This window comes from Pagrus major, chromosome 18, assembly GCF_040436345.1.
Source record: "Pagrus major chromosome 18, Pma_NU_1.0".
Classification (NCBI taxonomy): domain Eukaryota; kingdom Metazoa; phylum Chordata; class Actinopteri; order Spariformes; family Sparidae; genus Pagrus; species Pagrus major.
In genome coordinates, this window is record NC_133232.1 from 35737642 (window position 1) to 35763166 (window position 25525).

General features: G+C 41.0%; 1 protein-coding gene across 3 annotated transcripts in view; it reads right to left on the bottom strand.

The window, feature by feature from the left end:
- Nucleotides 1-25525, bottom strand: part of LOC141013822 (teneurin-3) — a 218128-nt gene that overhangs the window by 132408 nt on the left and 60195 nt on the right. For all 3 annotated transcript variants that reach the window (XM_073487698.1, XM_073487696.1, XM_073487697.1), the window contains 2 exons: nt 9221-9706; nt 6760-7035 (listed from right to left, as the gene is read on the bottom strand). In XM_073487698.1, coding sequence (XP_073343799.1) covers nt 6760-7035; nt 9221-9491 — 547 coding nt within the window. In that variant the 5' untranslated portion in view covers nt 9492-9706. The remainder of the gene's footprint in view (nt 1-6759; nt 7036-9220; nt 9707-25525) is intronic.

The following is a 25525-nucleotide window of genomic DNA, read 5'->3' on the forward strand; positions in this document are numbered from 1 at the left end:
TTTTGACAGATGGCGTGTCACCTTCGTCAGCATGACGTCGCGCGTGCATGTGTGTGTGGATGCACTTTTGCATGATTTTTCTAATCTTAGAGTGATAAAGTGTGAGAAACAAAGTGAGATATGCGCGTGTGTGCATGCGCTTGTGTGTGTGTGTACACGTGAAAGAGGAAGAGGCGCAGAGTGAGGGAACATGAATACATGCACACAGAGAGGCATGTTAGAGGGTGTCTGATACGCTTTCATACTCCCACCCAAAAAGCCTTTGGTGCTTGCTGTGCTACAGCACACTTTGCTGTGACTCCTCTACTGATTTAATTAACCTTTTACTGGCACTGTTCACACAATGAATCTGCGAGCTATACTCAACTGTAAAATGGGTACGACTGCGATGAAGACCTGCGACTCCGACAAATTGAAATTATTTTCTGACACATCCCCTCGTAAACAGTCCCGGACATGAGCGTGCCACTAAAGACACACCACGGACGGGTGCACCCGCAGCAGCCATCCTCCATGAAAACATCAAAGGGACACAATTTTTTCTTCAGAAATTACTTTGGACAGAAGGTGCAGGCCAGAGCAAGTGGTGCTTCTTTAACAAAGGATGACAGGCATTGCAGTGGAAGCCCCTTTCTCCTAAACAGGGGTCAGCAGACGTCAAGGCCCTCCACCGAACGATAAACCCCCCGTGTGATGCTACAGCAGCAGGGAGAGCTGTCACGAGGTACTGCAGTGCTGTAGCTGCAGTACCTAACAAGTCAGTGCAAGCTTTTTCACACCCTATTAGGAATACAACTCAACTGGGCCATGCTATGTTTCTGTTTCGTGCAGTCATTCATGTTTTATGAGGGGTATAATATTGATTCTAAAGCCTGTGCAGTCAACATTAGGGCAGGAAAAAAAAAAAAAAAACACCTTTCTCCATGGCTGTGTTCACATTTACAGAGGAGCTATACTTTTGCCGAACAAGCGAGTATATGAATATATATATATATATATCACAACAACACTTGAGCCCAACCGCTAATAATTTATTATTAAAACGTTAAAAATACATCACAGTGAAGCGCTATAGCGGCCTGCTTACTGCAGGATGGTGACCCTGGTTGAAAGTGTCGACCCTACAGTCGAGCATGTTTACAAAGTGATATGTTCACTTTTTAAAGTGACGACATTTTCCTCATTTCAAATGTCTGCTAGCAGAACTGGCAGCACAGTAAGATGAGAACTGAAATTTGAAGGTTTTAATTCTTCATTTTAAAGCATTTTAAATCAGCCAAAATTTTAACAGAGTTTGTAAAAAAATCCAATTCAATAAGCAGAGCAAGGGTAACCGGTGAGTCCCATTATCTGTTTTCAAGTTTTTAAACAAATAAAAAACATTCCACTGAAAACTGTTTGCTTCCCCCGGACTGAAAAACTGAATGTCCACTGTTTGTATTATTTTTTATTCTAAAAATTTCCAGCAAAAATAATGCTTTAGTGAAGACTGAGGTCATCTTCAGAAAGTGTTTGAAATGCCCTTGCTCTCAGGTGCCCGCCTCTCCTCCCTCTGTCAGTAACAATACATTTTAAAGACACTGAAATCTCCATTGAATTTTTCTGTATTATAAAGGTTAGATACAATTAAAAAAAAACTATTTAACCTCGGCTCCAGTGATTTTATTGCTCCCTATACATTTTTATTTCACGTAATGCATATCTAATTCATTAATTACACAAAGCTACGATATCATAACGTCGCAGTGGGACTGGGGCTTTGGTTCAACAACTTTTTTCCCCTCTCCTAATCTTCAGCGCTTCAAAAATCATGACAGAGACAAACTTCAATAACAAAACTTAAACTGCTTAAAGCTCCATTTTGTCTCACATCAACTGCTGAGTGCAAACATTTCTTTTTAATCAGGGTGCCACTTACAGCAGAGTTACAGTCTAACAGGAGTTAGAGCTCCCTGCAGACAAGTTTCCAACACTACACAGCTAGTACATGTCACAGCGCTAATGTAACATGAGACAGTAAGTGATCATATGTATGTTTTGTGTAGGTATATGAGTACATACATGCTTGGGTGTGCTGGTTTTGTACGGAGAGTCATCAGTTATCTGTCAGGTGTATGGAACCAATGGTATTAAATAATTTCTGTGTGAGGGAAAAGAGCATATATATTTGATCTGTTTTACAGGAACATCACTGTAAGCAAGGATATATTAAAAAGTAAAATGATAAATAACTGATATGCATAATAGTTTTAGAAAATGAAAAAAGAAGAATGCGAGTGAATTTTCCACATGAGAAATCAGAGGCTTCATGTGCTTTGAAAAAGGATATCAATAAATAAATACATATTTTTTGAAGGCGTAGAGAAAAGACAGCTCGGTTGTGTTTCTCTGATAAAAGCAAGCTGTGGTATACACTGCTCATGTAGTAAATACTATACATGTGAACACAATGGTGTCATCTATTGAGATATGAAAGGACTGCTTGGGATCACATGGCCATTCTTACAACTAGAAAGACAATAAAGTGGATGCTTTAATCAATTGATTTTGTTTTCAAGTGATTCTGTCAGTGGCAGGGGATTATGCTAAGCATAAAATCAATGAAAGCTGCTTAACAGATTTTTAGTTTTCTCTTTCCAGCAGAGGTGGAAGAAGTGCTCAGATATTGTGCTTAAGTAAAAAGTAGCAATATCACAGTGAGGAAATTAGTGCTGTCAAAAATATCGATAGAACAATACATATCAATTCTGAGTCTTTGTACAGGTTTCAGTACCCATTATTCACAGCACTGATGCATCAGTACCAGCTGTGATTTTTCACTCTCCTCTCCATCTAAGGGTTGACACACACACACACACACACACACACACACACACACACACACACACACACACACACACACACACACACACACACACACAGACACACACACACTGCTGCAGTGCCTTCACAGCCCCGCCTCCTCCAGAAGTAAATGAACTTAGATGCTGTTGTGTTTGACACATAAACACAAGCCTTGTTATGTTTATCTTTTCGATAAAAAATCTAAAATCTCTTGCCCGCAATATGGCGTCGTTTTTTTCCCCACAGTATCAAATATCGATATTTTTGAAGGTTTCGTATCGAAAGTAAGAAATATCAGTATCGTGACAACAGAAGTACAAATAGTTTGGAACAAGCAAAAAAAAAAGAGGTTACTGAAGCAAAATTACAAAAGCAGTAAAATTAAAATACTTCAAGTACCAGAGGTAAAAGTACTCATTATGCAGAATGGCAAACATATATCAGATGTTGTGTTTAACTCCGAAGCTGGTGAAGGTAGTTTGACTTCTTTATATAGTTCATCTGCAGGGTAGCTTGTGAATTTCAGGGATCAATAAAGTTAAATCTAAACCTATAATCTAGAATATTACATCATGATTTATTTGTTGATTATATTTTGTAATATTAAAGTTAATCTAAACTAAAAAAAGTAACCAAATAAATGCGGTGGAGTAAAATGTACTGTAAAATGGAAATGCCCATGTACTCGAGTAAATGTACTTAGTTACATTTCACCGCAGTTTTCCATTGAAAAAATCCAACAACTTTATGTTGTGTCATAAATAATCCATTATGATGGATCGAGCATGACTTATACTAGATTTTTGGGGCTGTTGACATTGGTGTCATTCACACTGGGGACACTGGGGACACTGGGGACACTGGGGACACTGGGTGCATGTCCCCACCATTTTTTCGAGATGACCAATTTGGTCCACATCACTTTTTTAAAAGCATAATTAGATAAAAATGCCCTTAAAAATAGCTTGCAACAAGAAACTAACTAAAGAGATTAAATTAATTTTGATGTGTAGTTATTTTCCCCTTGTAATTATCTACTCTAATCTATTTGTTTTGTATTTTTTTCGTCTGAGCTCTAATGTCCGCATTGTACGCCTCTGGCTGATAAATATACAGATATTTGCAAGTAAAACAATTCAGATGTCGATATACCAGCCTATATTGTTATATACGTACAGTATATACAGAATATATTTAAACAAAAGGATATGTTTTGAGTATGGAGTCAAGCTCAGCTGATGTTATGTTATGTTATGTTATGTTATGTTATGTTATGTTATGTTATGTTATGTTATGTTATGTTATGGGTCACTTGGGCTTGGCTTTTAAAAATATTTTTTTATGGTATGTAAGAGAAGAAAAAATGTACATTTGATCCTAAAAATAACTGACTGCACCAAAAGTAAACTGACAGCTGCTTCACTCCCTGGATCCGCTCTATTCCAGATAAATATACTTCAGTTAACCTAATTTGTGCTTAAATGCAAATGCTTCACTTCAGAGGACAACCTTCTCTTATTCCCTCTCTGTAGCTGCGCTCAGTGGATCATTTAAAGCTGCAGATGGACAAGATGACCACTCTGGTTTGATCTTTCAAAAGGTAGACCTCTTTTTTCTTGGCTCACGGAGGTTAACATTTGCAGATGCCGCGCTTTGTGAATGTGCTGAGGCTTTGGTACTTGTCTGTGTCGAACACTCTGTAGAACAGAGCAAATTAGAATGAAATATTGAGTTCATTTATGAATAAGTGGGGCTGAACGGCCCCTTGTCGGAGCTTCTGCATGCATATTCAGTTGATGGAAACCTTTGGATGGGTCATTTCTCTTAGCTGCTTCATTAAATAGTGAAAGTCAAAAGTGCAATGCCTCCTAACAAAAAAAGGAAAAAAAAAAAAGACCAAGATCTATAGAGGTGGAACAGCGGCAAGGTTTTTCTTTGCTCCGGCTCAGAATCTAGATGATGAAAAAGCACTCCAAAAATAGTTTAACAAAAAAGGGTTGGAATTTTAAATTACGCCACGACTCGCATTGTTCTTCCCACTGAACGGTTGCAGCATATTAAAATGAAAAGAACAGAAAAGAGCTTACATACGCTTTAATAAATTTTCTATTTGGTGTTTTTGCTTTTTGTAGCTTTTAAAAGACACGGCACCTGGGATCAAGATCTAGCAGGTATTGTTTATTTACCCCGCAATGAAACTAATTGAGACAATAGTGAGTAAGATAGGGTCTCAGTGGGACACTGTACTAACAAGAGCCAATCAGCAGCAGCTTCTTGAGACGTTTCCAAAAGAAACTCCAGAGGAGGTAAGCTAAAGGGGAGCAGGGTGGTGTGTGTATATATGAGTGTGTGCTCATGCAGTTGAAGCGCTGGAGGGCAGGTGCAATCGAAGCTCAATAGAGAACCTATTGAAGCCAGACTCGGTCTTGTCTTGCAGAATGGAGCGGTGACTGCTGATATGGTTTTGTGTTTGGCACGTACAGCAACAAATATGACTGGAGTCGAGCGCTAAGGAGGCGAGGGTTATGTTTACCGGCACCTCTGTGGTTAGGCTGCTGCTTTTAGTGACTCATAAATGTATACAGTGTGTTGGGCCAAAGCAAAGGCCAGACACTGGAACAAATACATGGGTTTGAATTCTCATGGCATTTTGAAAAGGTAAAAGAGTTACTCAGCCCCCCCCCCCCCCCCCCCCCCCCCCCCCCGCCCCCCACTTGAGACGAGCTCACTATGATGAATACTGCCATTAAGAAAATGACTTGTCTCAAATGTCAGACTGTAGCCAATGTTTTCAGAATAAAAATTGATAGCATGAGAACACAAGACACTTTCCCTTCTTTACCCTCTCTTTAATGTTCTTGCCAGGAAAGTGTAATCAAACCTAATTATTTTAACTGCCTGCCACTCTTCGAGATCATCGGTTTCTTAAAATAATTAGAGCTTTATGTTGAATGTGTTGTAATGGCGATGGCTCACACACTATGATGATGATGAATGATGTGCAGTGTCAGGAGCACTCAACATCATGGAAGAAATGTTCAAGATTTACACTTAAACATATGAAGCTGAGAGGATAAATTCTGTTATGGAGGGCAAAATATTACTCACTTAAAGCACAGGCTGAAAAGACATGAGACACATTTGAGTAAAAAAAACAGAAAGAAATCAGCTGAAAGAAGAAAGACTGCTGAAAACCACCGCTGCTTGCTTTTGTGCCGAGTGTATTACAAGAGATAAAAAAGCATTTTCCAAACTGCAAGCTAACCTTTCAGGAAGAAATCGCGACAAAACAAACAAGATTATCTGACAAAAATGTTTAAAACACTGCAAATGGAACAACAATACATGCAACTTAGATGCACTGCTTCCGTTTGACGCAGCAAAGATTTGCCCTTTTCAAACAGAGAACCTCAATTCTCCATCTCAGGTTTCCAGCATGAACAAATTTGCACTTCAAACCATTGTACCCATTTAATCAGTCATTGTGCATGCCCAGTCATCCACTGCAGAATTTCTAAGCAAAATCTCAGACTGAGGCACACAAAGCTATCTTTGATTATACGCCAGCCCATGGGGAAACTTTATCAAACTCCTCTGCTTCCTGCAGAGAAGGACCAGGTGACTCGCAACTGCTCAATCGGAAGGCCAAATTCTTTTCCGCATGCAGCGAGGAATCACGCCTTTGATCCACAGAAAGGCAGCTGCAAACGCCTCTCCAGATACCAGCCCCACCAATCGCGACTCCACTTCCTTCCACCAATCAGGTTCTTGTCTCCAGCGCCAACCATAATCCAACCTTCCGACCGCTGCTTTGTCTACATAGTGATTTCTCCCCTTTGAAAGGCGATGAGAGCACGAGCCTCAAACAAATACGCATTTTAGAAGATAAAAGAATGGAAAGTGTGCCCTACTCACCCATCTCAGTGTCCGATTTATTGTCCATTTCCGTGTCAGTGAGCGTGAGAGCCGAGTTAGAGCGGCTTGAGAGGCATGAATTCTGCCCAGACTTTGCCCCCGTTCCCCAAAGAGTCATGGTACGTTCCGGTGATACAGGTTCATGGTTTTCTGTGGCGACCGGTCCTCTGGAGTAGCTGCTGAGAGGGTGGGAGAGGCCCGTCTCAGGGCAGAGCGCCAAGCCCCTGCGAGGCGGTGGCTCACATATCCCGAGTTGCCTCAGCGAAAATGTCTGTCCTGTGAATGACAGGAGTTGTAAAGTTAACAAACCAAGCAACAACGCGGGTTAATGGCCAAGAGCAGGGCTACTTAAAAAAACACTTAACCTAAGAGCAGGCTGGAAGGGGAGGGGTGATTGGTGAACAACGTCTCCCCGATCTGCTTCACACTCATCAACTTATCACTTAAATCACGTCGAGCTCACGCCAGATTTTGTATAAGAGATTTTTCAGTTGACCTACTTTCACCAGACATTTAACCCCCAAAACAAAACACCTCTAAAAGAAAAAACAAGCTTCTTGTGTTCATCATCACATATAAAAAATTTAACAAAAATGCTATCCCCCATTTATTATTTATTGTTTTGAGAGACTGTTTCAGACACTGGCTTTTTTCAAAATAAATCATTACCATAAATTCATTGTCCTTTCATTTGGAATTACTTGAGGCTCTTGTGTTCACTTCAAATGAAAAAAAAAAAATCCTGCCATGCCTTCAGAGACACTGCGGCATGTAAGCTAAATAAATAAATATATATTTTTTAAAGAGACGCAGGAATACTGCCAAAAAAAACAAAAAATAACTCATGTCGACCTCATTAGGAAGCCCCAGAACTAACAAGAATATATTCTTAATGTATCACCCACTGCATATCCTTTATTTAAACCCTTTATCTAGTCATCCATATGTAATATTTTTTGGCATCTGGTCAATAGGACATCTAAAAATTATTATTCATGTGATCGATCCAAGGCATTTCTATCTAAATGTATTTTAGATGTAAATGGCTTCAGGTAGAAAGCTTAAATATTTACCATGTATTCACTTCTGTGAGTGAATCATTGGCACTGCAGTGTTACTCATCATGAGGTGTTTTCAACTTTTCAAGGTCACATGCATTAAGACTGTTTTAGTGTATAAAACAATAAATGCTACACAATGTAAAATATGTTCTTGATGATCTGTGGCTTTTTAAAAAAATGTTCATGTCAAATAAGAAGTCACAAAGTAAGTGCATGTTTTTTTTTTACATTTCCTTTATATTAAACATATTCTGTCTTGTTGGAAATGGTGCAGAAAAAAGTAAGCAAGGAAGTCTGTCTGAAAATGAAAATATTTTAAAAAGTTAAAATGCTAAGCAGCTATAGTTTTCTTAACATTACAATCACACACACACACACACACGCACACACACACACACACACACACACACACACAGCAGATGCAGCATCTACACATACTCTCTACACAAAATATGTTCTTTCTCCACCATCAGATGAATAATATAAAATCTGACATTTACTGTAATGATGTAAGGAACAGTCGTTAACATTAAATGCCCGATTTTTAAAAAGAAATAAGGAAAAGAAAGCATTCTTCCCACAACTTCATCATAATCCCATTAATTCTAAAATGGGCACCAATTAGCACCACGAAAATGTAAGGGAGTAATGGATAGACTTTCTAATTGCAATTTTATGAGCCCTACGAGTGCCATAAAATACAATAAACTGCTCAAACTTTTTAATTACAGAAATCAGAGCAGTTTTCTAACAGCCAATTAAAGAAGAGGGTTATTTACGGAGCTTTTTTTATTTTTCCTTATTATCTTAACATAGTCCAGCAGAGCAGGAACATTTCATGAGGTCAGAGTGGTCGACTGCAGCACATTTAATGTGAGATTTGTCTGAAAGTTTGGAGAAAATAAAAATGTGCAAACTTTGTTTTTAATTCTGTTTACAGCTGTCCAGCATCCCGTCATCCTGCAGTTATTACTTGTCAAACTTGCACAGATTAAAGGAAGCTGGAAAAGCAAAATGGTAGAAGTTGTTGGTCAACACAACAAAAAACAAACAAAATCTTTAAAAGTGACAAATTAGTAATGACGTTTCTCACTGTTGAACATCAGCAAATGAATGTTGATACAAGGACTTATTTATAAGTGTAACAAACTGGAATCTCCTCTTCAGAATTGCAGAGATAAAACTACAAGTTCCTAAAATAACTACATTTTTAACTAATGATTGTGCATTTTGTAGCCAAGGTCATTAAATTGATAATGTGGGCTTTACAGTGAGATATAATTGTCTTCCACTTATCCACAGCAGCTTCAATAAGCACACCACTTAGCTCATATTATGTGAGATTCACCAGCGAGAAAGCCTACAGTGTAAGACTCGAGTAAACATTTGTTCTTGCTAACCTGGCCTGCTGTACTCTGCACTCTCCTTGTGGACCATCTCCTTGACTCTGCCTCCAAACAGCATTCGTGAAGGGTCATGGTCAAAGGCCTGGAGCGTCTCGCTGGAGCTGTAGGATTTCTGAGTGGGCACACGGCAGGCTCCCTCCTCCTGGTCGGCCGAGGAGGCGGTGTAACGGCGCTCTCGATCCTTGTCTCTCTCGCAGTATCTCTCTCGGTCTCTCTGGCTCTTGGACAGCGAGCAGAAAGGCCGCTGCTCCCTCACCCGTTCCATGCTGCCTGCATGCTGGGTATCCAACTCCCTCCCCTTCACCGCCGACGCTCTCCTGAGACGCTCGCTACTGGATTAATTCTCTCTTTTCTCCCCCTCCTCTTCCTCCTGCGGTTGTGATTCTGGTCTTGTCCCGATTTTACCCTCAGACTCCCCTCCCCACTTCTGAACCTCTGCCGGTCACTTCTTCAGTCCTTGAAGTCTTCCACCCATTCCACCTGGAGAAAGAGAGACAGAGCTCAGATAACACTAATCCATCTGCTTCATCTTCAAAAGCACACACTTATCCCCTCCTCAATGCCCCACCCCCTCCACTCCTTCCCCACCCATAGACCCTCACCTGTGAACCCTTACCATACATGACTTCCCTCCTTTAAAAGAAGATCCCCTCTTTGTTCCACCTGCTTTAGCCTTTACAATCAAGTTCAATTCGCCTGCCATTCATTTTTGAAAAGTTGTCCTTCAGAAACTCATATTTTTCAAATCAGGCAAAAGCAGCAGTTTTTTTTTTCTACTACTAGTGGTGGATATTTGTCGGAATAAATCTCGAGTTCTCCGATTTTCCCATGACGATGGTCGAAAAATTAATATTTGCCAAGTGTCAGATGCCGGTTAAATGACAGATAAATCAATGAGTCACACATCACGGTGGGCAGTGACTTTTTGACACGATCATATCATGCTTTAATTTTTAATTTAAACTGTAACTCATACAGAATTATAATTTTGACCCATGATACGCATATTAACCAAGTGGCAGATTCTTTACACAGAACAGGAGTGAGAGGACACATTTAAATGAAGAATGCAAACTGACTGTATAAACATATCTGTAGTTTACCATCCTGGGAAAATTAAAGGGTTGGTTTGCCAAATTATGACAGTGATACCACCAGTGATAACCAGACACCAGAGGCAGGTAGTTTAGTTATAACATAACATAACAACAACAAAAATGTGTTTTTCCATGTCATTGTGTCATTGTTGTTTCGGATAGCCCACAATAGTGTCGTCAAAAATATTGAATATTGATAAATATCGACACTGAATATTTAAATATTCATTTTCCACAATACCAATACTGTTACCAGCTGTTTCGCTGTCTCCTCTTCGACAGTGTCAACACAAGTCAACACACACGCCGCTGCTGTAGGCCCGCCTCCTCACACCAAACTACCTTAAATGCTGTTGTGCTAATTGCTAATTGAAGCCTAGCTTTATTAATCTTTGAATGAAAATCAAAAATGCTACGCCCTCACAGTTTGTGTTCCCCGTGGTATCGAACGTGTTATTGAATATCGGTATTTTTCAAGGTATTGTATCAAGGTTAGAAATTTCAGTATCGTGACAACATTAGTCCACCATAAGCACGCAACGTTTTCAGAGGTACAATACATCGGTTAGCCGATTCTATCAGCTGATATCGGCCTGTTTCAGATATACTGGTATCATATTGGTCATATTGTTTATGAAAACCTTTTTAAAAGAACGCAAAGCAGAAGAAGATGCTCGGTTTAATTCTAATTATTTAATTTATTATTGGACAATAAAGTTTATTGTTAAACTGTAAAATCAGCGAATGTATCGATATAGGGATTTTTTTTTATATCAATATTGGTATCAGTATCGGCCCCAAAATCCAGTATCAGTCAGGTTCTACTCAAACATAGTGCAAAAAAATGTTTAAAAATGATGCCAGTGTCGAATCTCACTCAAAACCGCATCTGATTAGTTAAAAGACACATTTACATGAAACATATATATACATATATATGTTTGTAGTTGAGCAGCTTGTGAAAATTAAGAAAAAAATTAAAGGGTACATTCACCCAAATTATACAAAAAAAACCTAAAACTTCCATTAGTATTTACTGTAGCTTTGCAGAGATTTTGGTTTAACTTGTTTGTGGATGTGTGAGATTTCCTCCTCTGTCCCAATACAATAGCACTGATTGACACTTTTGTGTTGCTCAAAGCGTTAAAAAACTACTTCTAAAAGTGGTTTACTGTGTTTTTTGTTTAGAAATATTCACCTTACGTTGATTCGTTTTAACAAAACTAATTTATAACAAAATAGTCCCTGAAACCCAGTGATAGAAAAAATATCCGGATCTTTTACTCAATACTTCAGGGTAAAATTACTGCACTACAAGTAAAAATCTTGTGTTAAAAAAATGTATGTAAAGTATTAGTATGAGCAGAAAAATGTACATTTAAAAAAATGTAAATATTACAATCATTACTGCATAAACAGCATTTTATTTTGTAACTGGCAAAAAAAATTGGCTAATTTTAAGAACCTTTTACAGCGTTGGACATTCAGAGTAACGAGTAACTAAAGTTACCATAAACATGAAGTGAAGTAAAAACTACAATATATATGTTGTGAAGAGGAAATATAAAGAAACATGAAATGCAAATAGTCCCTTAGAATTATACTTAAATACAGTACTGGGTGAATGTACTTAGTTACTTTTCACCATTGAAGTAATTTTTTTTTTTTAAATCTGTATTTTATTGAATTTGACTGAACTCGCCCTTTAAACTGCTTTATATCCAAAATAAACTGTGGCTGATTACACCAACAGCTTAAATGTACAACAGCAGAAATAACCCTCATGACATATTTCTGTCAAACCACAAACCTGTAATACTTCACGATCTACCTTCCATGACAGCAGCAGAACTCAATGTCACACACTCCCCATGACCCCGGCCTTCGTCCCAACCTCTCTGTACGCACCGACTATGTGCGTCCGATTAGACTAAGACATAATGTGGATCAGTGCCGCCGAGCGTTAGATAAAATCTTCAACCTCATAGAAAATTCAAAGAAGCCCCGCTCACAGGTGGAGACACAGCTCTAAAAATGTGGACAAGGAGGATGAGAATGTGACTAATCCGCAAAAAACCCTTGAGTGGAATGTGGATGGGAGCCCTGGTGTGTCAGAAGTGTTTATTACCAGCCATTTTCCACTGCCTCCTGACGCACACACACACACTCACACACCACACTTCCATTTCTCTCTTGGCTGAGCTGTAAGACTAGAGTATCAGACTCCTTCTTTTCCCCAAATGAGATCCACTTCGTTTCACATCAAGCATCAAAACCTTCCAATGAAGCCAGGATAGCGTACTGTCGTGCTGCAAGGAAAGCACCAGCCCCGGGGAGACTTCCCCCAAAAACTGAAGCAGTCGCGGGTGGAGTACAGGATGCAGGGATAATGAAAATTCCGAGCTGTTCTCGGCCTCTTCAACTTATTTTTTCCTCCACTTCTCTCGGAGTTGCTGGATATCATTCTGTTCCCCCCGATGGGCTGAGATGCAATCAGTGACACACTCTCTCGTAACCCTGACACTCAGCTCTCGACACCACACACACACACACACACACTTGTTTTATGATGCCACAGGACATCTCACTCACATCTCATCACTTTCAGGAAATTGTGCACACCCGTCCAGATTGGCAGATTAATGTACAGGATGAGTGCAAGCAGACACGCCCAGAAGCCTCCCTGATTACGACACCTCCTCTTCTTTATGGACTTGTAAAGAGATTCGCCGTCTTAAAAACAGCTAATGCTACAAGTCTTACCCACTGAGCTGCAGGAGGAATTAGATTTGTGTCCTAATCAGATATAAGCCCTTGAGTGACCAGACTTGTCCCTGTGTAAACATTTCGGCTCCACACCGAGGACCTGAAGATGCCATCTTTTTTTTCACAGCTCATCAAAGTGTCCTGCTTATACATAGTCACTCTGCACATGGGGACACTATGAGGATACAAGAGAGACATTCACGGTACTTTAAGTTATGCACAAAAGGTCATAGAGGCTCTTGTGGGGATTCTATTGTGTTTCCGCAGGCTTCAGGTTTCAAAGGTTTTAACTACAGTATGAACCCGACTACTTTAAGCATGGAAGAATAAAAGAGCCAGTCTGTCTTGCCTTGATTATGCAAAATCAGCCTGTAGCTACCCCACTGAGAGAACACACTAATGCACACCAATCTTTAAAAAGGGGACAAAACTGCAGGAAAGTCAAAGTAAAATGAAGATGTGTCTGATTAAGTTTAAGGAGGAATTTTTGGTAGGTAAAAAAAAAAAAAAAAATCATGAATTCTTTAGTAGATCTGTGTTCCTTGTTCCCCTCCCGGTATCACTCACTTCTACATTCCCTGCTACCTTTGATCATGCAGTTGAATAAGGGCAGTCAGTCACCCATGACCGCTCAGTGGAACAGTCGACACTGCAAAATTAGTGCCACACAGAGATCCTCTGGCGAGCCAGCGAGGCACGGAAAAAGATAGTTCGTGATCTACGCAGCGCAACACCGCACATGTCCCAACGACTCCCATGCCAGTTGAGCACTGTCCCCCTGACGCCTGGCACTGTCCTACACCTCTGTACTTCTTTGAAGCATAAACCATAAACCATCTGTATGATATGCTGTGAAGAAATGTGTCCAAGTCAATTGGCTCTTCAGGGCAGTTGGAGAGGTTTCAAGGATCGAGGCGAGATTTACTTGTTTCATGTCTGACACACACTTATTCATCAAAGACGAGAGCGGCTGTGTTTCTTGCTTCCAACTTGGGATTTGGAAGAGACGACCAAAGGGGAGAGAAACATTTTTAACATGTCTTGGAATCAATAAGAATTTTTTTTCAAAATGAATTAAATAACCAAATGACATACAGTGTGTTATCTATCAAAGGCGCAAAGAGGAAAGGATATTATTGATGCTTCAAGCAAGGATGGACAACAAGGACAGTTACTTTCTAGGCAGAGCTGAGTCAATTAGACAGTTGATTGATTAGTCAATTGACAGAAAATGAATCCTCAACAACTGAGTGAACGTTGAAGTCATTCATTAAGGAGGAGTCCCTTTATTCTCTGCTTCTAGCCTCCTCAGTGTGAGGATTTCAGTTTTATTGAATTATTAATGAAATATCTTTTGGTTTCTGATTGTTGGTCTAACATAAGAAATTTGACAAGGTTGACCTTGTGGAAACTTGTGATAGATGATTTTTTTTTTTCAACCATTTTCTGATTTAAAACGATTATAAAAAGAACAATGAGAAGAAAAGTAAGCTGCAGTCCTTCAACTGAACAGTCCGACGCACAAACAACTACTTCCCAACAGACCCTGAAACTCCACATCAACAAGTTTCTGTGAAATGAAATACTTATTATTTTGTATTATTGCATTTTCATGATATGAGACTATATATCGCCTCAGCCCAAACTTCTTTGGATAGTTATATCGTGATATGGCGTGTTGTCTTTTCCTAGTTTGACAATGATTATTTATCAGAAATCTCATTGTGATATATTGTCACAATATCAATACTGATGTATTTGGTCCAAACTATTGTGATATTGTGATATTTTGTTGCCCAATCCTAGCATTTATGTGTTTTTGAGGAGATTTCGAAATATCGAGATATGTACTGTGCATCGCAATATAACCTAAAAATATTGCGTTATTATTCCGTACGGCGATATCGCCTTATGACTAAATTAAATCTTTTAGGAATTACTCAGTAAGAGTTTAACACTCAGAAACTCATTACATCTGCTTCATTAGGACTGTGTGGGTGTGGCAAGATGAGATTTAATTGATACTGACCAAAGAACCCAATGACTGTCAACACATTCAGATTTAAACGTAGCTAAATCCTGATTGGTGCACAGAAGTGCATGACATCATGTTTTTTCAACTGAACCTAAAAAAAAAAAAAATTGGTTTCATTTTTACATAATTTTGAATTAAAAAAACGATTTGCTGGTTGAACTATGGGACATTTTTACTTGGGAATGCTGATTATCGGATCCCACATTCAGTTTATTTTATTATCAGAATCAGTGTTTTTTTTTCTTTCTGATTGCTAATAAAATAAAATATTTTTTTAATTAAATGTTCTTCTTTGGCTCTGACGCAGGCACCTCGCTCTGTCTGTTCTCACCTCTCTGTGGTCTCACTCAATGTCCCGCCCATAACACTATCTGATTGGTTACATGTCAAAAGTTATAGCCTATCAACACTGAATAATTGAATCTCCAAAGTAACTAGTAACTAAAGTTCTCAAATAAATGTAGTGGAGAAAAAAGCACATTATTTTTTTTTAATAGAAGTATGAGCAGAAAATGAATTTATTTAACTCAGGTAAAAGTACCTCATGTTGTACTTAAGTACAGTACTGGAGTACTTGACTTAATGATCATTCTTTTAAAAATATGAATGAAAATAATCTTTATTCACAGCTCTATTTCTTGGAGCTGATGAAGACTTCTGTGAAATACTAACTTAATTACCTAATACACTTGCTTAAACTGAGCTGGCACACACTCCTGACTTCAGCACACAAAGCCTTTTACAACACCGAGTCGCCACCGCTGACCAGACTGCTGAAATGGCAACTCTCCACTAAGCCTTTGTTCGGTAATTATACTTCCGCGGGGGCTGCTGTACATGTCAGCTCACATCTCCCTGTCGGTGACCTCTGTAAATAACGGTAATAAAGAGCGCACTTGTCGTTGCCGGTGTGTCCCTCCAAGACAATCCACCTGTCACCAAGAGGCCTCGCCCCCCCCACCACGACCGCCACCCTCCCTCCCGCCTCATCTTGTTGTTGGCCATTTGCCGGAGCACAGATCAGACGGCTCTCAGCCATGGGGAGTGGTGAGAGTGCTAGATGGAGCTGGTGAAGATCAGGGCTGGATCCCTTTAACACAGCCAGCACCTCCAACAATAGCCGCCTCTGACAGCTTTGCATAATTCATCTTGTCGAGTCTCTCTCCCTTTCCTCCTTGACGCTCCCCTCTCCCTCTCCCTCTCCTCTTTCAGTTTCTCTTCAGTTCTTCTTCTTTTTCCTCCCCGTGCCTCCCGGCGCTTGGAGAAGGGGAGAGGGAGAAGCAGGGCAGTGTTCCATCAGATGCTGCCTGTTTCCCCCTGACACCAGTGATTTTGGAGACACAGAAGTGTTTGTCTGCAGCACGTTGCCCAGACCCTGTGAATCCTGGATGCCATCTGAACCAGATTGTGTTCGTTCTTTATGAAGGCCCAATGCCTAAATCCCTTGCTGCAACATGAAGCGTGGAACTATTAACTAAAAATACACGACAATCAGAGTCAGAGACGATCAATTTTTGACAAGCTGATCCTTCTATGTGTGTGATTTCTGTGGATCTGATCAAATACTGGCAAGTTTCCTTGTTGCTCTTTGAGTTGTTCGGCCTTGTAACATCTATTTTTCATTTGAGATTTCTTTAAATTCTGCCACTAGGGGTCTCTCCCTCAAACAATGACAAAAGACGTAGTTTGATGATTAGTGAAGTAGCGTAGGATTGTGGGAGTCGTGGTCTTCATTGTTAAACAACCAACATTGTCAATGAAAATCTATCTGACGTGACTCTGGTGGAAATATTCATAGACGAGGTTAAATATTAAAGTTTTATTAACGTCGCTCTCTGACGTATCACCTGATGTTTTCCCAGAAGTTACAGCGACAGGCGACTTTAGTCAGAATTCTCTGGGTGTGAAAATTGTTGGAACCATTTGGGATTATGCAAGAACACGATATATAACAAAAGTCTCGTCCTTTTAATGCAGAAATGTTTCATATTGTATTTTGCCGTGTCTATAGTCACCGTCAGGTAAGGAGACAAAGAAACAAAGCGAAGTAAAGGGGAAAACAAAGCAAACAAAATCATGACAGCATTTACCAGTAATTAAATTTCAGTGGCAGCTACATCCTTAGCATCCTCGGTGACAGATGAGCTTACCACACTCAGTGAGACTCTCAGGAAAGATGATGAAATCCTGCTCCATCCTAAGTCTCTTGTCTCAGTGTATGATGCAGAATATTCACACAAGTAGAGTAAAGTGATGCAAATCTCTGATACAGCCACTTCAGATTATTCCACGCACATGGGGCTCGAAGCTTCATCCCGCATAGTTTCGGCACATTTTAGAAGGCAAACAAAGCTACTGCGACTACAAAATACAAATCATTTAAAAAAAGCTTAGCTGAACTCTTTTTGTCCGTCACTGGTAAATCACAGCGGTCATCGTCTAATCCTAACCATTTTATTGTTTCCCTTTTTGTCTGTGTGAATTACTCAATAAAAAAACGGCATCTGCCAGCACCAGGACACAACATAATAAGCTGAGCAGGGATGTTTACAAATCCCCCAAATAACCCTTCACCAGTGACAGGAGAAGTTATATATTCATTGAATCTTTAGTGGGGAAAAAAACGCAAACACAGCTAAATTCATTTTTTTAAAATGTAATTGCTAGGTGTGGACAATCGGGAATATATAAAAAAAAAGCAGGGCTTTATAATGTTTCTTCTGCAGTCTATCTTCCTCGATCTCTAATGGTAATAGCAGGTTATTCAGTGCATTCATACATACGGGCTCCAGCGTTTATCTGTATCCAAGGCTACTAGTATTGAACCTGGCTCTTTTCAAAGTAGGTGCTCCCTTCCATATCACACACCCAATTACACCAGACGCTCTTAATTCAATGGGCCACAGTTTGCTATTTTCTCAAATTGGTATCACGGCAGTGTTATTTCACACGGGGGATGCGAGGAAGTAATGATGTACATTCGCTTAATTGAGAATCTTGCAAGACGGTGTCAACAATTGTCATCTAATGCTTACTCATAATGAATTGACTCCATGGTGTGCAAACATAAAATCAACTCCACAGACCTGTGGCAATTTACAGACAAATCCATGATCGGCCCATTGTTACGGAAATAAATTAAATTGCGGCGATACCGCAGCTGCATTGTAATAAAGCTACACAGGAGTCGTGCAACGGAGGGTGATTGAGAGAATCCGATTCATGTCATATCTGTCCACAACACACCTAATAAACAAAAGGAAAAAATCCTGTAAGAATGAAGAAATGACTGCGGGCGTCTTGCACATCTTGTACGGTGTCTTTCTTTTTTTTAATTCTCAATCAAATATCAGTCTTGCCTGACAGTCCAATCTGGACATCTAGAGTCCTTATTGTAGCACTACTGTAGCTTGCAACAGAGCACTCAGTGTCTAGAAATCATTACTCAAACTATATTTAAAATGCTGCGAGCATACAAACCTGGCAACCAGATAAACATTCAAACCCACAGAGATATTCTAAAGTGCTGACATTGGGTGTCATTCAAATGCATCTCACATGATTGTACGACAAACCAACCCTCCCTTTTTTAGCATGTGCAGGGGGGAGATGGGATATACACAGCAATCATATAATAGCGGCAGACAACTGAAGGGTATGAGGGGGGAGCTTCAATACTGCAATGGGAATGCAACACTCCAGTGCTGCTGTGACTGCTGGAAAATATCAAATCTGACCGAATAAGAGACTTGACCAGCCGCTGCAGTTTTACTTCCACGTGATTGTTACTGAAAGAATCAAAATACTCACTCCAACAATCAGAAATTAGAAGAAACACGTTTTTTGCACAATTTTTGCATTTTAGAGAGAATAATATATCGAGTATGTTTTCTCTTTAGGCGTCACTGCCACATAAAAAACAGTATACATAAAGAAACTGGAGGGTTTTATTCTCCAGTTGTCAGCGTTTTAACGGAGTATGTAGGTCATGATGGCACACTATCAGAATACTGAGAGACTGCAAGCCTTATTAAAGAAACATCAATCTAAAAATTCACCAACATCGCACTGGTTTCTCTACTTCCAGGGGTGAAACTTGGAGAGGCTGCCCTGTAGCGATTGGCTGGGCCCAGCTCCTGAATACACACTGCTCACCACTGGAAGTCAAAGACTGCTGACCTGTATACCATTACACTGACTCCAAGGCACCAGTTTTACACTCTTCAGTGGTCCGATATTCAATATTTTCTTCTTCTTCGCCCTGCTGACAATAAAAAGACAGAGGAGGTGTTGCTGACAGGCTTCCCACATGAACCCTCGTCCCCACCATCGCTCTTCGTCACCCGCCAGACCTGCAGCTTTCAGCATCACAGAGGTCGCGTCAACAGAATTATTGAGGCCGTCAGGCAGCTCCATCGACAGGCATAGCTGATGCCAAACTCCCCACTGGGCTGTCCAGGGGCCACAAAAGACCAGACCTGAGGCCTCTGAAGCTATTCTGAGAAAACCTCCTCCAGGGCTCATATTGCTTCGTGCAATAATAGCAAAGAGGCAAAAATAATCCGTCACAAGTATCTGGGCAAATTAATGCACCGCGAGGGTTGAAAAAAGCCTTTTTAACTGATAAAAAATAAAACGACCTCTCATCAATGTTTCAATGCGAGCTGAACAATACATAATTATGACTTATGAGTCAAATGTGTGCAGGAGTTAATGACAGAGGGTCTCTTTTCTTTGTAATGTCCTTTAAATATGTAACATTTCCCGACTTTGAATATAATGTCTATATTTCACAAACGCTGAACCTAGCAGCGGAGCAGGTATTCACCCGGGGCAATTTTCACAAGCAGAGAGCACAATGCATTTCTATTTTGTTCGCCCTATGACAGAACTAAGCACATTTCTGTTTGGCTCTCCCCGCCAGGCTCAGCCCCGGCACATGCAGTGAGAGTTGCACCGTTACAAAGTCAGGCCCACTCCTCAATCTTGCCACTTGGTCTTGACCCAGAAAGTCCACCCGAGCATGCTGAGTCATAAATGTTAATCTGTAGGTTACGACAGTGTGAAGCGGTGCCGCTCCCAGAGCTGGACCAGCAGGACGGCATCCTGTGGCTAATCGCAGGTGGCTTTCATCTCAGCCTGCTTTTGGCAAGAGAGCGGCAGTAAATGTTGGAAATAAAACCAAGAGATGTCACGCTTCGAATCTTCGCCTTTTCTTGATTCGAACAAACCATAGACGGCTCAAGAAAGCCTCAAAAACAAGTCCCGGCGTCACGTTTTGAACGTTAACACCTACGCACGGTGAATCGCCACCATTTGCATGTATGACGCATGAATCGATGCATGGTACGCACAAAGCATCAGTTCATGCAGTGAGTCTACAACAGCCACCCTTGAGGAAGCTCCACTCTCCTTCCCAATCAAAATGCAATGGCAGGTATCACATTATACTGAGCAAATATCCGAGATGGAAAACACTATGTAAATCCATCTTTAGGTTAATATAAAATTCTATTTACATTCCTAGCTGTGGCTCACGCTCGTTGAGTCATCCATATTTTAATTTGATAAAAAGATGTTCATGAATTAGGTAAAAACAATAAGTTACATTAAAGTGATTTCCAAACACCGCGGTGACTTCAGAGACAGCATGAAGCACATTCAGTCCTAAACCTGCTCGCATCCATACCGTGTTTTTTTTTTTTTTTCTTCTCTCGAGCAGCATACAATGTAGTTAAGGACCACAGTGGTAATGCATCAAGTGCTGTCACTAAATATCCCTACTCTAAGCACATTTCAAGAGCATGCAATCCCCTCCCCCCCCCCACCCCCCACAAATCCTAGGGTGACTTTCAGCAATAATTTGGCAACTTGCAGGAAAAACATTTTTTTTTTTTCTCATCGGGGTAAACTTTGCCTCAAGTGTCACATCGCTGCACCAAACCCAAATAATCCCCTGACTTAAGGTCATTAAAAGCAAACATGCAAGTCCGCCCGCTAATAGAGGTACCGCCATCCCGAGGCCGGGTTCCTTTACATTTCTGGAGTGCCACCACCACGCATCTTGGAATGTTTTACTTTCACACCAACTATTCATCATGATGCCCGGCTGCTCTCTAGGGAGCAAAGAGAAAATGTACTGAGAGAGAAAACAGGTGACAGAGAGTGCAGCAGACAATAGCCACGCAGGCTGTGTGTTAATAGTAACAGATTAGAGGGCAGCAATTATGTAAAGTAAATATGACATGGAACCGATCCGTCGAGCCCAGGGAACTGTGGGTAGTTTGTCAGGCTGCATTAACCTTCACGTGTTTGCTCTGATGTGTTGAAACAGGCGACTCGGCCACGCTGTTTGCCATATCAAATGTTTTAATTCATAAGGTCATCTCCTGAGCCACTATCGGCATCAACAAGTAATAAGAGATATTACAGGCGCAGATCTCTGCATCGACCCCCCCCTCCTCCATATCTCTCAGATCTTGGAGGAGTAATTTTTACAGAGGGAGAGAAGTCATCTTGATTGCCCCTTAATAATCTATAAAACTGTTTAGGGCCAGCGCTCAAGCCGGCATTATCCCTAAAGGAGGCAGTTCTCATCACACAGAATATTAAATTCTCCACAGGAATAATGAAAGGGGAAATTACTTAAGCACAAGAACATGGAGTGGCAGTGTTGTGTACACAGTTATTCGAATATTTCTGAATTAATTAGATGGTTTTAAGCTCCGAGTGTAGTAAAAAAACACCTCCAGAATCTCCTGCTCCCGGCTGCATCAGAAATTGTAGTCACCTCCTTTGATTAGTGGGATTAAAGGGCGATGAAGTTTGAAGCTGAGGCGCAGGGCTAAAGCCTTAATAAGGGGTCACAGCAGCGAGCTTAAATGTCTCAGCGCGATCGTCTGCCACATTAAGGCACGGTGGATCTCAGACAGCGGTTTGCTTTCTGTGCAAAAATATGTTGATCGTTCATGAGAGCACCGTTCCCACTCCAGGTGTGAATCTGGAAAGTGAAAACTCAGAAACACATTTATCAGGCTTTGTACGCACACTGGCACCAGAGATTGTGATGTTCTAGAGAGTCAGTTTAAATTATTATCAGTGGCCTGAAAATACAGTATACCAGCTGTACTTGTGTTCTGCTGCTCTGCTACAAAACCACATGTTCAATATCACCCAATAAGTGTCACTGTAATGCCTGTACAGGCTGACACAAGGAAGACAGACTGTTCCTCTGGTAGTTTAGAGCCGATTTTTGCTCTTATGTAGCCCACAGGGTGGGTTGATGGGGGGGTGACTTGTGCCCTTCGGCTGGCATAAGTCACTACTAAGGCCTGAAGTGTTGAAGATCTGTTTTACTTCACTATTCCAGTCCCTGTCAGAGCAGTAATATGAAACAGAGAATGGCCTCAAGTGGTGCAGTTCCTCAACAGCACTCCGGACAATAGCCATAAACCTGTTTAGCTGGACAGATATGCCGTCCTTCTGGGCTACCATGCGTGTGTTTGCAGATCCATGCCACAGAGAAAATCACATCAACATTTCTCGCTGGCTCAAGCCAAGCACTGAGAAAACAATAAAAGGAGGAAGTGAACCATTTTGTTTAATTAACAGCTCTTTCTGAATAAATTCTACTACTACAACACAAAATCTAGGCACAAATTAAACACTGCATTTCCATAAATTGGTCGTCATGCAACCGTCCCTCTCTCCTAATGCAGAAAATCCACCCGGAAACTTTCCGCAGGCACGTCTCTGACCCAAGAGGCTTTGAATCCCTGTGCCAAACTCAACTTTCCTCCCGGCCCTCTATTAAATTCAAGGGGTCCGAGGACATTTCTCCACCTCCTTTCACCCAGGGGCCCGAAAAGCATAGATTTTGTACAGTTTAGCAAGAGTGTGTGCAAGCTCATCGACACTTGAATTATGAGTGGATTGAGCGGGTTATCTCTGCAGGTGATTTACACCCCAGCGAGGCTTTCAGGCTCTTATAAAGCATTTTATGTGCAGATAAATTCACTCGTTGGAGCACAGCCATCCCTCCGTGTCAGCTCTTGGTCAGATGTCTTGAGGACACTGAGGTGAGAGGTGACGGAGACTGGGAGGAAGATAATGTTCTTATTGTCATCACTGAGGAGAGGAAAGGACTTGAGTTTAACCTGCAGAAGGCAGGAACACAATCTGTTGTTGCATTTTAAACATGAGACTTTTGAAAGCACACATTAGAGGACTTTTTTTTGTTTTCTTTTTTACGAATTGTGTCTTTTTCAACGTTAAACTTCAGGTTATGACGTACCATTCCCCAAAATTGGACCTGTTCACATCCTGCTCAACACTTGTACTCATTAAAGCAGTAATTCTGCAAACAATCCACAGGGTATGAACCAAAGTATGATCTAATTCATTTAATCAAGATAGTGATGAGAAAAGGGGGTTGGGAGCCCGGCAGGTTCCGACTCCACGTCTTGTCAGGGGACTCGGGATGTTGCAACAGAGCGCACAGACCAAATTAGACACCATTATTGAACAAGGACCACCGATTCTGCCATTTATCTCAATCACGCCATACGGAGCCGAGGACGAGGAGAGCAACACAAAGAGCACACTGACCTGCACGGAGCCTCAGCGACCTCGTCCGAGCCCGGAGGCAGATAAACTTCCAGCGGTGCGCTTTAGTCCAAACTTGCAGGCGGCAGCGTGCACGGCGCGTCGCGGTGCCTTTTTCTCGCCAAAAAAGACAGAAAAAAAAAAAGCAAAGCCGCGCGTCCAATTTGGCACAGTTGAAACTGTCCACAGAGAAACCTCTTTTTCAAATCTCCACAGAAAACCTCTCTGCTCGGTCGTCGACACTGACCGCGCACGCCTCGGAGAGAAGTGCGGGGATGCTGCGCTGCGTTAATGTTGTCAGGAGCTGGAAGAGCTTCGGCTGCCAGCTCCGTGTGAAACGTGTCTGCGCACAGATCTTCCTGGTCCTCCCCGCGGCTCGGCACGGCCAATACTTCCCCAACAATGCAGTTGCCCCCTTTGAGGAGAAGTAACACACTTGCGTTTCCTGACGCCCCAGCAGCAGCAGCGCAGGAGGGTCTTTTTCTCCCCCCCTTAAAGAAAACTCACTGGATGGTGAGGATGCGGAGGCTCACCAGCCGCTCAGCTGCTCTTTTGTCCGATATGCACTTGTCAGCTGATAAACTGCGCATCCCGTCGCTTTGCTCAGCGTCGCATCTGGTCTGCCTATCAGCACCGGTGTGGTGTTACAGGCCGGTGAATTAAGAAGAGGAAAAAGGAGGGTCAAGTGTGACCTCCAGCCGGTGAGCAACATGCAGCCGCACGTAGGGAAATATAGAAGAAATATTCACCTTAAAGGACCCCACGTGAACTTAAAGGACATCATAATCAAGTGCGCAGTCAACTGTCGGCTCGTTAAATATCCCCGTAAATTAAAGGTGCATTATGTAATTTTGGTGAAGAAAGACAAAGATTATTTTTGAATCAGTAAACAAACTAAATAAACAAACCGTCTTCATTTTCATGACTGAATAAACAAACTGACCTTAAAGGACAAAACAGTTTCATCCTGTTTTACTTTGTTTATATGCGGCGGACCCTGCCACCTTTCTAGCTCATTTTCCTCTCAGAACAGCTTGTTTATTCAGTTATGGAAAAAATAAATATCCCTGAGTTTGTGTTATTAACTCCTTGATATTGTAAATATTAAAATTCAGAGTTTGAATTTCTCCTCAGAAAACTACATAATGCCCCTTTAAAGACAGGAGCAGTATTTACTTCCTGTTTACATCCTTCTCTTTTTTTTATGAGCTCACCTGTGGTTCCACCTCATGTGAACTTAAAGGACGTCATGAGTTCAGGTGTGCAGTCAACTGTCGGCTCCATAAAAAAACAAACATAAATTAAAGGTGCATTCTGTAGTTTTGTGAAGAAAGACAAAGATCTTCATTGACTGTTTTTTTTTTATGTGTAAACCAACTAAATAAACAAACTGACCTTAAAGACACTGAAGAAACACAATTTCATCCTGTTTTACTTTGTTTACATGTGGCGGACCCTGCCACCTTTCTAGCTTATTTCCCTCTGATAACAGCTTGTTCATTCAGTTATGGAAAAAAATAATATCTCTGAGTTTGTGTTATTACCTCCTTGATATTGTAAATATTAACATTTTAATTTCTTCTCCAAAACTGCATAGTGCCCCTTTAAAGACAGTAGCAGTTCGTACTCTGAGCTTCCTGTTTACATCCTTCTCTTTTGTATTGCGAGGCTGTGGTTCCTGTGCGCTGCCATATATTTGGCCAACTCTCAAATCTCAAATTTCTCACCTTCAGTCTGACAAAGGGATGGACTGATGTAAATAAACGTGTCATTTCGCACAGAGGAGTAGCAGCTAAG